The sequence below is a fragment of the Mesoplodon mirus genome (assembly GCF_964341445.2).
Source record: "Mesoplodon mirus genome assembly, chromosome: 1".
NCBI lineage: Eukaryota > Metazoa > Chordata > Mammalia > Artiodactyla > Ziphiidae > Mesoplodon > Mesoplodon mirus.
Window position 1 is genome coordinate 57,173,740 of NC_138976.1, and position 14,263 is coordinate 57,188,002.

General features: G+C 36.1%; 1 protein-coding gene across 1 annotated transcript in view; it reads left to right on the plus strand.

Annotated features, from left to right (window-relative positions):
• Positions 1 to 10,833, plus strand: part of HACD4 (3-hydroxyacyl-CoA dehydratase 4) — a 20,886-nt gene extending 10,053 nt beyond the window's left edge. Inside the window, exons 4-7 of the mRNA XM_082612384.1 lie at positions 2,186 to 2,298; positions 6,496 to 6,602; positions 9,565 to 9,690; positions 10,587 to 10,833. Coding sequence (XP_082468510.1) covers positions 2,186 to 2,298; positions 6,496 to 6,602; positions 9,565 to 9,690; positions 10,587 to 10,669 — 429 coding nt within the window. The 3' untranslated portion in view covers positions 10,670 to 10,833. The remainder of the gene's footprint in view (positions 1 to 2,185; positions 2,299 to 6,495; positions 6,603 to 9,564; positions 9,691 to 10,586) is intronic.
• The last annotated feature ends 3,430 nt before the right edge of the window (positions 10,834 to 14,263 follow it).

The following is a 14,263-nucleotide window of genomic DNA, read 5'->3' on the forward strand; positions in this document are numbered from 1 at the left end:
AGTCTCTTTCTTTTAGGAGAGTTTTCCCTCCCTACTCATTAGTTGGGATATATATGTTTCCAGGTCTGCCACTAGTATGGGCAAGTCACTTAACTTCTCTGGTTCCCAGTTTCCTTATATGTAAAAAGGTGGGGTTGGGCAAGTATCTAGCAGGGCCCTTAGAGAGCCATCTTATCAAAAGGTAGCTTATGTTCTCTCTTTCAATAATCAGCCATGTAATTAGAAATATGTGTGTATGCATTCATGTGTGTATCTCCTGAGATTTTTGTCAAAAATTAGATAATTTTCCTAATTAGCAGGCACTGATCAAATGTAGGATTAGGCAGTGCCTAAATACTTGTTTACTGCTAAGATCTTGTATACGAAGGCTGCCGGGTGTCATAGCAGCAAGCTTGGATCATTCGGTAATTATCATTGCAGTTAAGTCTAATTCGTTATATAAATATGGTTAAATCAAGAAACTAGGGCATTGTAAAGAAAGACTGACGAAAGAAAAACAGCCATGTAGGTAACTTCCATTGATGGACTAAGGTTTGAATCATATCTAATTTTCTTAGCCAAGCAAGGGCCCTCTTGACTCACCAATGTGGTTATAAACACGCTGATACAGCTTCTACGTGTGGATTTCTGATCATGTGGCCCAATGTTGGCAAATCCTGGATTTCTCTGCACTAGGTGATTTTCTAGGACTAACAACCTATGATTCTAAGTCATAGATTATCCCAGTCTTTAGTCCTTGATCAGCTTTAAAAATAGACAGCTATTGAAAAATACAAAGCAGCCCACATCTTTCCTTTATCACTAAATATGCTCCCTCAATCTCAGGGATATTTTCCTTCGACCATTGTGAGGAAAGTAAAATGTTCTATTAAAAACAAACAAGGGCTTCCCTGGTGGCGCAGTGGTTGAGAGTCCGCCTGCTGATGCAGGGGACACGGGTTCATGCCCTGGTCCGGGAGGATCCCACATACTGTGGAGCGGCTGGGCCTGTGAGCCATGGCCGCTGGGCCTGCGCGTCCAGAGCCTGTGCTCCACAATGGGAGGGGCCACAACAGTGAGAGGCCCGTGTACTGCAAAAACAAACAAACAAAAAATGCAGAGTGTACAAAGTATATTAATATGGCATAAGAAGTTACATTATATTTAGATTGGAAAGAGGAATGTATATTTTGAGGTCAGTAACTGGAGTTGAGCCATAAATGTGTGCATTCTTAATGATTTATAGATGCTTACTGACTTGGAAAAATATGAATTTGTTGAATTCTTTTCATTTTCCGCTAGCTTATGTGGGTTAGGATTATATCGCTTCCCCTTTCTCCCTTTCTCCCACCTCCCACCCACCCCCACCAAAAAACCTAAAAACAAAGCAAAACCCCCCAAACCCCCCCAAACTATGGGGGCTTCCTTGTTGGATGAAATGGAAATTTCTCAGCCTGTCATTCAAAACTCTTCACATCCCAGCCCCCAACACATTTTCAATTTTATCTCCTAGGATTCCCTTCTGTGCACCTCCTCTCTAGCCCCCAGGGCTTCTCCTTACTCCCCAGCACACCGTGTGTTTTCACACCTCTGCCTCTTTGCTCAGGCTGCTCCCTTGGCCTAGGATGCCCATTCTCCTAACCAGTCTACCTGACAAACCCCTGTCCATTCCTCAAGATCCAACTAAAATGTTGCCTGCCTCCATAAATCTGTCTGCATCTTTTTCTCAGACAGGTATCTCCCTCCCCTGTTCTCCAATATATAGCCCTTTAAATGACAGCATTATTCACACTGTGTTATAGTTACTGCCCCACATTCTCCTACCATTGCTACCCTGTGTAGCAAGGACCATGCTTTCATTATATATGTAGTCTTAGCATCTGATACATAGTGGACACTCAATAAAAGCTTGTCAAAGTGAGTAAAAACCATGTGTGCATGTATCACAAGAAGGGACATGCCCTGATTCAGATGAAATATGTTATCTTTTTATTCATTACATATAATTTGGAGAATGCAGACAAACAAAAAGGAGGAAATGAAATTCATCTGTTACCCTGCTCCCTCAGAGATCATGTCAACTGTGTAGTATGTATATTTATAGTTAAAGCATACTTTTAAGAGGAACTCTGGTTTTTAAAATTAGAAAATTACCTACCTGCTTAACAGATGATCCTAATTCTTGACTTTGCTATTTCTTTGTTAGCTCACTGAGAGAATAATCATCCTCTTTGTGGTGATCACCAGTCAAGAGGAAGTCCAAGAGAAATACGTGGTGTGTGTTTTATTCACCTTTTGGAATCTATTGGATATGGTTAGGTAAGGAGGCAAAATAATCTCTTAAAACAAAGCCAAATTGCTTTCTACAGTGAAGCCAGTAATAGCTGCTTACATTTGGTTACTCTGAATGAGAGAGAAATACATAACCCCTTTTCATATTATTTTATCTTGGTATGGAAATGTATTTTTAGTGCTTTCCATAATGGGCATATCAAAGATAATGGAAACCTACCATGGTATCAAGAGCAAATCATTGCATCAGGTTCCCAGCAGAAGACTTGGCATACACCAATTTGGAATAAACCTCGCAGCTGTCGCTAATGAAAGGCGTTCTTTGCCATTGCTCTGGTATGTGTTACTTTAATAAGCAAAGCAAGACTTTTATTCTATCATAGTCACAATTTACAAAGTTGGTTTCTTGGAATTCAAGACTATTTTAAATATAGGGCCTTATCTCTCTGGAGAAAAAGCACACCTCCACAAACATATTTGTATACAATTTCAATGGGTTCGAATAACTGAAGTTCTTTCATGGACTCACTGGGAATCCTTGGACCTCAGGTTAAGAACCCTTGCTCCAGATGGTGTTATGTTTCCTTCTAATTCTAAAACTTTGTGTGTTATCTCTACCAGCAATGGTGTAAAATTGCTGAGCCCTTTGCTCAGTGGCTCACTTTGGAGAGGCTCCTAACTGCTACTTCAAGCTCTCACAAATGAGAACTGTCCCTCCTACTTGAAAGATCTGGATGTGGATGGGTAACAAAAGAACCCTAGCATTTTAGCTAAGGTTATATAAATTCTTTATTATATTGTCAATAACTTGGCTGAGTTAAGATATTCTAAGTAGAATGAATTTAATGAAATATTTTGTTGAATTAAAGTGACTGTAATTCTTTGTTATATATAACTTAGTTATTTCTCACTTTTAACTGAAAGATTTGTGGACTTGGGGCAAACTTCAGAGAGTTTTGTAGCCCATGACTTTCTGTTTATGAGACATGGAGCTGCATCTGGGACTGTGGCTTTCTGATGTTTCATTCTCTGGTGTGCCCAACTCTTTCAGTGTCGATTCAGTCTCAGATAAGCTCAGTTGACCCATTAGAGAACAAAGTGGTTTTGGCATTGAGAGTGGTATCGTGATGTGATGGAAAGAATTTTGGACATAGAAGTGGAAGATCTCAGTATGAACCTCACCTCCACTGCTATATGATCTTGGGCAAATCACACAACCTTAAAAATAACAGTAATGCGATAATTCATGGACCTTAATATTTACCCTTTTAAAGTATAAAAATTTTCGATTTTAGTGTATTCAAAGACATGTGTAAAGACATCACCACTATCTAATTTGAGAACATTTTCATCACCCCCCAAAGAAGCCCCAAATCCATTAGCAGTTGCACCCAATTCCCTTTTCCTCCCAGCCCTGGCAACCACTAACATACTGTCTGTATGGATTTGCGTATTCTGGACATTTCATATAAATGGAATCATATGCACCTTTTGTGACTGGGTTCTTTCACTTAGCATAACGTTTTCAAGGTTCGTCCATGTTTTAACAGGTATCAGTATTTTATTTCTTTTTATAGCTGAATAATATTCCATTATATTGATATACCAATTTTTATTTATTCATTTATCAGTTGATGGACATTTGGGTTGTTTCTACTTTTTGGTTAGGAGGAATGCTGCTGTGAACATCCACGTACAAGCTTTTGTGTGCACATGTTTTCATTTCTCTTAACTTAGGAGTGAAATTCCTAAGTACTGAACCTTTTTAAAACTCATTTTTTTTCCTCTGTAAAATGGGGGCAGAATTATCTTCCCAATTTACCCTAGAATGACTTTTTGAAAAGCAACTTCCTCAACCTGATAAAAGCATCTGTGAAAACTCCACAGCTAACATAATGGTTATTGATGAAAGACTGATCTTTCTTCCAAAGATAGGAATAAGACAACAATGTCTACTCTTGCCTCTTCTATTCAACATTGTACTGGAAGTTCTAGGCATGGCAGTTAGGCAAGAAAATGATGTAAAAGCATCCACATTGGAAAGGAAGGAGTAAAATTATCTCTACTGGTAGATGACATGATCTTGTATATAAAAAATCATAAGGAATTCACTAAAAAATATTAGAATAAGCTAGTTCAGCAAAGTTGTAGAATACAAAATTAATATACAGTTGACCCTTGAACAACATAAGGGTTGGGATGCTGACCCTCCGCACAGTTGAAAATCCACATATAACTTATAGTTGGCCCCTTGTATACAGAGTTCCTCTGTATCTTAGGTTCTGCATCTGGATTCAACCAACCCCAGATAGTGTAGTACTGTAGTATTTACTATTGAAAAAAATCTGCATATAAGTGGACTCGCTTAGTTCAAACCTGTGTTGTTCAAGGGTCAGCTGTACAAAAATTAATTGTATTCTACACATTTGCAGTGGCCTATCCTAAAATAAAATTAAGACAACAAAACATCAAAAAATAAAGTACTTAGACATAAATTTAACAAAAGATGGGCAGAACTTGTACACTAAAAACTATAAAATATTGTGCAGAGAAATTAAAGAAGATCTAAATAAGTGGAAAGATATTCCGTGTTTATGGCTTGAAGACAATATTTTTAAGATGGAACACTCCTCAAGTTGATCTACAGATTCAATGCAATCCCTATCAGAATCCCAGCTGGCTTCTTTGCAGGAGCTGAGAAGCCGATCCTAAAACTCATATGGAAACCCAAGGAACCCAGAGTAGCCAAAACAATCTCAAAAAAGAACATAGTTGGAAGATTCACACTTCCCAATTTCAGAACTTACTACAAAGCAACCAAAGTTGCACACATCAAGAGTGTGATAACGGACATAAGGATATATCGTGGAATAGAATTGACAGTCCAGAGATGAACTCTCAAATTTATGGTCAATTGATTTTTGACAGGATGCCAAGGTCGTTCAATGGGGAAAAATAGTCTTTTGGTCAAATGGTGCTGGGACAGCTGGATATCCACATGCAAAGGAATGAATTTGGTCCTTTACTTTGCACCATACAGAAATTAACTCAAAGGATGGAAGAGCTAAAACTATAAAACTCTTAGAAGAAAACATAGGGGTAAATGTTTTTGATCTTGGATTTGACAATGGATTTTTAGATTTAATACCAAAAACACAAGCAACAACAAAAAGAGATACATTGGACTTCATCAGAAGTGATTTTTAAACATATGAAAAGATTCTTACCTACTCTTGTAATAAGAGAAAAAAAATCAAAGCAGTGAGATACCATTTTTCCCTTATATTGGTAAAGAACAAAAAGTTTGATAACATGCTATGTTTGGTGAGTGCTTGCACTGCTGATGTATATTATATATAGTATATATACACATAGGTAAGTATATGCAAAAATATTTTGGAAAGAATATATGAGAAATGGGCATTGGTCATTGCCTCTGAGGAGTGGAATTAGGGTCTTGGAATGAGAGAAAGATTTACTTTTCTGCATTCATGTTTTCAAGGTTTTGAATTTTGTTTTGCCATATGTATGCACTGCCTATTCCAGTAGTTCTAAGTATGGTCCCTGGACCAGTGGCATCAGCATCACCTGGAACTTGTTTGTAATACAGATTCTCAGGTCCACTGAATCAGACACTCTGGAGATAGGGCCTAACAATTTGTGCTTTAGCAAGCCCTCTGAGTGATGCTGATGTATGCTTAAACTTGAGAAATGAAAAGATTTTGACTACTTCATCTATTACATCATAAAAGCAGGTTTAAAACCACCTCCTATACCCAAAACAAGCTCCTAAGGCCAGTTCTTTAATTATTCACACAAGATGGCACATTTTTTTTATTTTTAAAATTCAGTACTAGATATTTACAAGTCTGTCTGTCTTAAAAACTTAGCCTCTCCATAAAATGGGCTTGGCTTCTGAGTGAAATTGAAGTCACTATTTGAGGAAACTTGTAACTGTAATTTGCTGGGGGATAAGAGTTACATTTTTCTCTCTTCCCTCTATAATTATCCATGATCTACCCCATAAGACAAGCCAGACTAGCACGGTTCCTCTCTCTCCATTTTTTACCTCTTCTCCTGCTTACATTACAGGAAATAAAGTAAGGAATTTGCATACTCTCCAGTTTTATCTGTGTATACAATTACACAGTAAGGTATTTTCTACTCCTATTTCCCAGACATCAGCAGCAAATGATGTTTATGAGCAAACTTGTCTCCTTTCAGGTACACTTACAGCATGTTATCAGTCATTGGAATATCCTATGCTGTCTTGACATGGCTCAGTCAAACACTATGGATGCCGATTTATCCTTTGTGTGTTCTCGCTGAAGGTAAGAAAAGAGTGACTTTTCTGTATTGCTTACTGACAAAAGCAATCCTGTTATGATGATTCACAAAACTTTTTGATGATTAAGTTACTATTTTTGCTACTATTCAGCTGACTTAGTGTTATCTTTCCTGGCATACTTCCCTTGATGCAAAGAAGCAAAACATTAAAAAGTCAAGTTAAGGGAGAAGCAGCTCTGCACAGTAGACAAAATATTGGATGAGGAATGAGGACATCTGAGGGCCTTTAACTTCATTAACTTGCTGAGTTTGGGTAAATCATTTAACCTAAGTCTGTTTACTCATCCAAAGGGGATTTAACATTTCGTGACTCAGTGATTATTTGTAATGCATAGAAATTCAGTTCCCCCTTGGCTGGACTAGCCTTCCCACTTACCATCTACCATGCTGCCTACCCTCTGCCAGTGACAGTTAACTCTACCTTTAGATGAGTCATTAGTTTCTCAGGGAAGCATTCCTCAATTTCCTCATCAACATTAATTCCCCCAATGAATCTCTTTTGTAAGACCTATCTTAGTTGTAATTAGACATTTGTGTGATTCTTTGATTAATGTCTATTCCCCTGTCTCGCCTCTAAGCTCCATGGGGATCTGGCGTTGTCTTTGTTTCTTTCTTCCTTTGTCTTATGCACCCAGTATACATGCTCAATAAACAGTGAATTATTCAATACAATGTGAAGTAGGCTAATTACTTAGCTTAAATGTAAACCTACTTAAAATCAAATAATTAAAAGCATCAGTTTGCAAAGAGCTTGAGGATATTTGGGGAATATATGCTTCCCTCTGTAATGGATTTAGCAGACTGGTAGGGAACTCTGAAACAGACATGATAAAAGTTTTTGAAAACCGAAGGCATAAAGAAATTAAGAGAGCACATGTTGAGAAACTAAGGGAAAACATACAGAAATATTTAACATAAAATGATGGTGACGTTGGCAATAATTATAAAGTATATATGATATAACCACACGTTGTCTATCTACCAGTGAGCAGAGAAAAGGAGCTTATGGTAAATCACATTAGATATAATTTAAAAATCTGTTTTGTTTCCAAATAGACTATGCCAAAAGAATCTAGGGAGTAATCTTCTTGAAAACCATAAAAAATGGATTGGCCATTTATTTGAGAACAAAATCCATCACTCATTGAAACATTTATTTATTAAGTACATTCATTTGTTAGATAATATGAAAAATACTATAAAGAATATATAAAGGAATAAAGTAGAAATATGACTAATATTTCCTAAATATATAGGAAACTTTTCTTTTTATTCCATAATTGTAAGCATTCTCCTTTCTTAGGAAAGCCATGTTTATATATAGTTGCCGGGCCTCCCTGGTGGCGCAGTGGTTGAGAGTCTGCCTGCCGATGCAGGGGATACGGGTTCGTGCCCCGGTCTGGGAGGATCCCATATGCCGCGGAGCGGCTGGGCCCGTGAGCCATGGCCGCTGGGCCTGCGCATCCGGAGCCTGTGCTCCGCAACGGGAGAGGCCACAACAGTGAGAGGCCTGCATACCGCAAAAAGAAAAAAAAAAAAAATAAAAATAAAAATAAAAATATATATAGTTGCCATAAAATGCATATTCTTTTATTAAAATTAGATTCATAAACTTATTCTTGCAATTAAAAAACAAAGTATATCCAGAAAAATTTTGAAAGCATATATAACAAAATATCAATAATGATTAATTCTGGGTAGTAGAGCATAGTAATTTTATCTTTATATATTTCTATATATTTCAAATGTCCCAAAGTATAAAAACATGTAGTTAAGAAAACCTGCTTGACTTTTGATAATTCTAATATCTTTTAATAACTGTAGTTTCCCATCTGATAATATAAGACAAAAACCAAGTTCATATTCATAATCAAATCAACTATACTAATAAAAAGCCAGAGACTTAGGTGCTGCCCATGGAAATCTTAGATGGCTTGCTTTAGTGTCAGTTGCAGACTCTGTGCTAATTCCACTGTCTGGTTCTAACAGCTGTGGGCGCCTGAGTTTTCCTCTGTCTTTTTAAAAAAAGAAATTAAAAAATAATAATTTTAGACTCACAATAAGTTGCAAAAACAGTGCATTGTTTCCATGTACCTTCGCTCAGCTTACCCTGATGAGACCATCTTATATAACCATAGTACATTATCATTTTATTCCATGAAATGTTATACAAAGTCTATACATGGGACACAATTTCATAGAATGTCCATCTCTTTTTATTTGACATGAGCCTCCTCCCTCAAAATAATTTAGGCCAGCATTTCTCACATGATTCCTCAGAATTTTTATTAAGTACTGCTGGGATGGGGAGGAAGAAAGAGCTATTCCAAGACCAGTTAAGCTGAGGAAATGGGTGAAACCAGTTTCTTTATTGCAGAGCTTGACAGAATCTCTGCTATACCAATGCGTGTTATGAAACTCCAAGAGGAGAATATATGAAGCATTTTCCATGTTCATTCGTCTGTAACCCCTACTTGTGGCTAAGAGGACAGGTATTTTGAGATACAATTTTTGGTATGAACTACTATGTATAAAATAAATAAGCTACAAGGATATATTATACAGCACAGGGAATATAGCCGATATTTTATATTAACTATAAATGGAGTATAGCCTTTAAAAATTGTGAATCACTCTGTTGTACACTGGAAGCTTATATTGTACATCAACTATACCTCAATAAAAAAAGAAACACTGTAAACTATTTTTGTGTAGGCATAATAAAGTAAAAAATGGACAAAATTCAACAAATCACACTGCTATAATGGCCTTGCCAATCTGATCTGATTTCTATATCAAACTATAGCTTTGGCAAAAGGATTCAGCAATTATCACAAGATGGTCATTATGAAATTCAGAATATCCTTCAACTATGCATACATATATACACATCTCTGTAGCAAGTTAAGGAGGGAAACCTTCATGATTCCTTTTTTCTTTAAACAGCATTTGCCATCTATCAGTCACTGCCTTATTTTGAATCATTTGGCACTTACTCCACAAAGCTGCCCTTTGACTTATCCATCTATTTCCCATATGTGCTGAAAATATATCTCATGATGCTCTTTATAGGTAAGTGGCTTTTCTGTTTTGTTTTGTTTTTGCATTCTTTCTGTGCTTTTTGGTTTGTGCTGCCATCTACCTTAGTAGAAAGGTCTGTAAACATGGGAGAGATGGAAAAAGAAGGCTGACATGACGAACTAGACCTTGTTAGTGAAGTATTTAGAAGTTATAATGCTTTTTTGCAGGTCTTCATGAGATCAAATATATCACTGTTTGCACTGTATGAACAAGAACAGTTTTACTAGCAGAAAATGTAACTGCTTTGTGTATGAAATATAAAAGTTTTCACTACAAACACAAGCATCTACAAAGAAAATCTAGATGTCAAACTAAGTGAACTTGGCTATTTCTGGATTTCCCATTTATATCTGTTTTGTTTCCTGTTTGTTTGCCCTTATGTGCTAGCATTTCCTAGCAGGCAAGTGGGAGTAGGTGCTAAAGGCTCAAGAAAAATATATAGGACAAAAACTTACAGTTGAGAAAATCTAATCAGTTAATTAATTTGTCCAGGAAATTGGGAAACAGACTTCTGTTGTTAAATTTTAGTTTCTCCAGCTCTAACCTTCACAAGTCCTTAAGATAATTATTACCTCTAGAAGATAACAACTATCAGGTATGTAAGAACAACACATAAAAGAGAAGACAAATGTAAAACTTTAGGGGAAATGGAGAGAGCTAAAGAAAAGTTCCTTCCTTGCAATAAACAGAGCAGTAAGATGGAGGAGTTTGCTTTACTTCCCCTTCTGCAGAAAATCTAGACACTCTTTAAGTATTCCTTCTTTGAGACTCCTTTGCAAGTGTCTTCTCCCTGGACTCCAGGCAGCACTCTGTATTTCAAAACCATGGTTCTTTCCACAGAGATGGTTAATCAGTCTTAATTTTTGCCATTTCTTTATCTACATCAGGTATGTATTTTACGTACAGTCATCTTTACTCAGAAAGAAGAGACATCCTCAGAGTCTTTCCCATTAAAAAGAAGAAAATGTGAAGCATGGCACTCTGATGTGACATAAGAAAGGAGAGTCTGTGGATTCAGCTGCAGTAAACACAACACAGGTGGAAAAATACCTAGTATTTCATAAAAATCCATGACATGCAGTAATTGCTCTCCTCCCCAAAACTCTTGACATATACAGCAGTCTGTGTTTCTCACACGTTGTTTTTGTATGAATACTCTTCACGACCTGTTTCACCAAAGCTGTGAATTTTACACAAGTTAAGTTTATATTGTGTGAAGCCTGATTATTTTCCTGTAAGGTTAATGAGAAATAGGATTTTAACTGGAGTAGATTCTGTTAAACTAAGAAATCAAAGTTGTTAACCTAAATTACATCTATTTACATATATTTCTTTTCACTTCTGAGTTCCAAAGTAGCAGCTGATCTGTGGGAGGGGAGTGATGTGTAATATGTTCTGTATTTTTCTAGAATAACCTATTTTATAGACAGATGTCACTGTCCCCAGGGTTAACACCCACCTTAAACATTAGACACACTTAGAAATTTAAATATTTTTCCAAACCCTGAAAGAGTATTTGTTAATATTACACAACTTATTTGGACTTTGATGGTTTAAAAGAGGACCCTGAGGAAAACAGAATAGACCTTCGTTTTCACAAATAATACCCCATATTCCTTTTTAAAAAAACCTAATCAAGCCATATACATACCTTAAAGGAGATAAAAGGTAAAAAAATATAGTAAATCATTTAAATAAGGCAAGAAAATTGAGAACCAGTGATGCTTCAGATTATTTATTACTGAATTATTATTGCTAATTGCTATGTCATATATAAGTCATCACTTATACTTTTGAAAAATGCTCCTTTCTTTGAAGTTCCAAAATATATGTGAATAATTGACTAATAGAATAATTTCTGTACCTTCAGTATATCATTCACTTTTCTTGAGAGAATTATAGAATCTTATTATCCAGTAAGTATATAAAAAGGGTACTAAATGTTTTGTGACAATAAGGACCAGGTAATGGAAATGTAATTATAAAAGATGGGTAATCTTAATTTAATTTCCACTAAATAAAACATATGAAAATAAACAATTGAGTATTAATAAAGATAGTTGATATCTTTATAAAGTTAATATATTTGGAATTTTAAAATAAGTATTAAAATTATCCTTTTAAGAAGCTGTACATTTTATTTTGCTTTTGTTTTTATTGAAGTATAGTTGACTTACAATATTATGTTAGTTCAAGTGTACAGCATAGTGATTCAGTATTTTTGCAGATTATACGCCATTATAGGTTGTTATAAGATAATGGGTATAATTCCCTGTGCTATAGAGTATATCCTTGTTGCTTAACTATTTTATATATAGTAGTTTGTATCTGTTAATCCCATACCCTTAATTTGTCCCTTCCTCCATCCCTCTCCTCTTTGGTAACCACAAGTTTGTTTCCTATGTCTGTGAGTCTATTTCTGTTTTGCATATACATTCATTTGTATTATTTGTTAGATTCCACATATAAGTGATATCATAGTGTTTGTCTTTCTCTGTCTGACTTACTTCAGTAAGTATAATATTCTCCAGGTCCATCCACGTTGAGGCAAGTGGTAGAATTTCATTCTTTTATGGTTAAGTAATAGTCCATTTTATATGTATAGTGCATCTTCTTAAATCATCTGTTGGTGGGCATTTGGGTTGCTTCCATGTCTTGGCTATTGTAAATAGTGCTGCCTGCTATGAACATTGGGGTGCATGTATTTTTTCGATTTAGCGTTTTCGTTTTTTCTAGATATATACACGAGTGGAATTGCTGGGTCATGTGGTAGTTCTATTTTTAGTTTTTCTAAGGAACCTCCATACTCTTTTCTATAGTGGCTGCACCAATTTGCATTCCTACCAATAGTGTTCGAGGGGTTCCCTTTTCTCCACATCCTCTCCAACATTTGTTATTTGTAGACTTTTTGATGATGGCCATTCTGACTGGTGTGAGGTGATGTCTCATTGTGGTTTTGATTTGCATTTCTCTAATAATTAGTGATGTTGAGCATCTTTTTGTGTGCCTGTTAGTCATCTGTATGTCTTCTTTAGAAAAACCTCTATTCAAGTCCTGCCAATTTTTTGATTGGATTGTTTTTTAGAATGTTGAGTTGTATGAGCTGTTTGTATATTTTGGATATTGACCCCTTGTCAGTCACATCATTTGCAAATATTTCCTCCCATTCAGTAGGTTGTCTTTTCATTTTGTTGATGGTTTCCTTTCCTGCGCAAAAGCTTTTAAGTTTAGTTAGGTCCCATTTGTTATTTTTGCTTTTGTTTTCTTTGCTTTAGGAGAAAGCAAAAAATATTGCTATGATTTATGTCAAAGAGTGTTCTGCCTATGTTTTCTTCTAGGAGTTTTATGGTTTCCAGTCTTACGTTTAGGTCTTTAATCCATTTTGAGCTTATTTTTGTAATGGTGTGAGGAAATGTTCTAATCTCATTGTTTTACATGTAGCTGTCCATTTTCTCCAGCACCACTTATTAAAGAGACTATCTTTTCTCCATTGTATATTCTTGCCTCCTTTGTCATAGATTAATTGACCATAACTGCATGGGTTTATATCTGGGCTCTCTGTTCTGTCCATTGATCTATGTGTCTTTTTGGTGCCAGTACCATGATGTTTTGATTATTGTAGCTTTGTAGTATAGTCTGAAGTCCTGTAGGGTGATACCTCCAGCTTTGTTCTTTTTTTTTTTTTTTTTTTTTTTTTTTGCGGTACGCGGGCCTCTCACTGTTGTGGCCTCTCCCGTTTCGGAGCACAGGCTCCGGACGCGCAGGCTCAGCGGCCATGGCTCACGGGCCCAGCCACTCCGCGGCATGTGGGATCTTCCCGGACCGAGGCACGAACCCATGTCCCCTGCATCGGCAGGCGGACTCTCAACCACTGCGCCACCAGGGAAGCCCTCCAGCTTTGTTCTTTTTCCTCAATATTGCTTTGGCAATTTGGGGTCTTTTGTGGTTCCATATTAATTTTAGGATTATTTGTTCTAGTTGCGTGAAAAATGTTATGGGTATTTTGATAGGGATTACATTAAATCTGTAGATTGCTTTGGGTAGTATGGCCATTTTAACAATATTAATTTTTCTAATGTGAGAGCACAGGATATCTTTGTATTTCTTTGTATCATCTTCATTTTCCTTCATCAGTGTTTTATAGTTTTCAGAGTATAGGTCTTTCACTTCCTTGGTTAAATTTATTCCTAGGTGTTTTTCTTTTTGATGGGGTTTTAAATAGGATTATTTTTTTGCTCTCTTTCTCATGGTTCATTATTGGTGTATAGAAAAGCAACAGATTTTTGTATATTAATCTTGTATCCTGCAACTTTACTGAATTCATTTATTCTAACAGTTTTTTGGTGGAGACTTCAGGGTTTTCTATGTATATAGTATCATGTCATCTATAAATAGTGACAGTTTTACTTCTTTCTTTACAATTTGGATGCTTTCTATTTCTTTTTCTTGTCTGATTGCTGTGGCTAGGAATTCCAATACTATGTTAAATAGAAGCAATGAGAGTGGGCATCCTTTTCTTGTTCCTGAGTTTAAAAGGAATACTTTCAGCTTTTCACCATTGAGT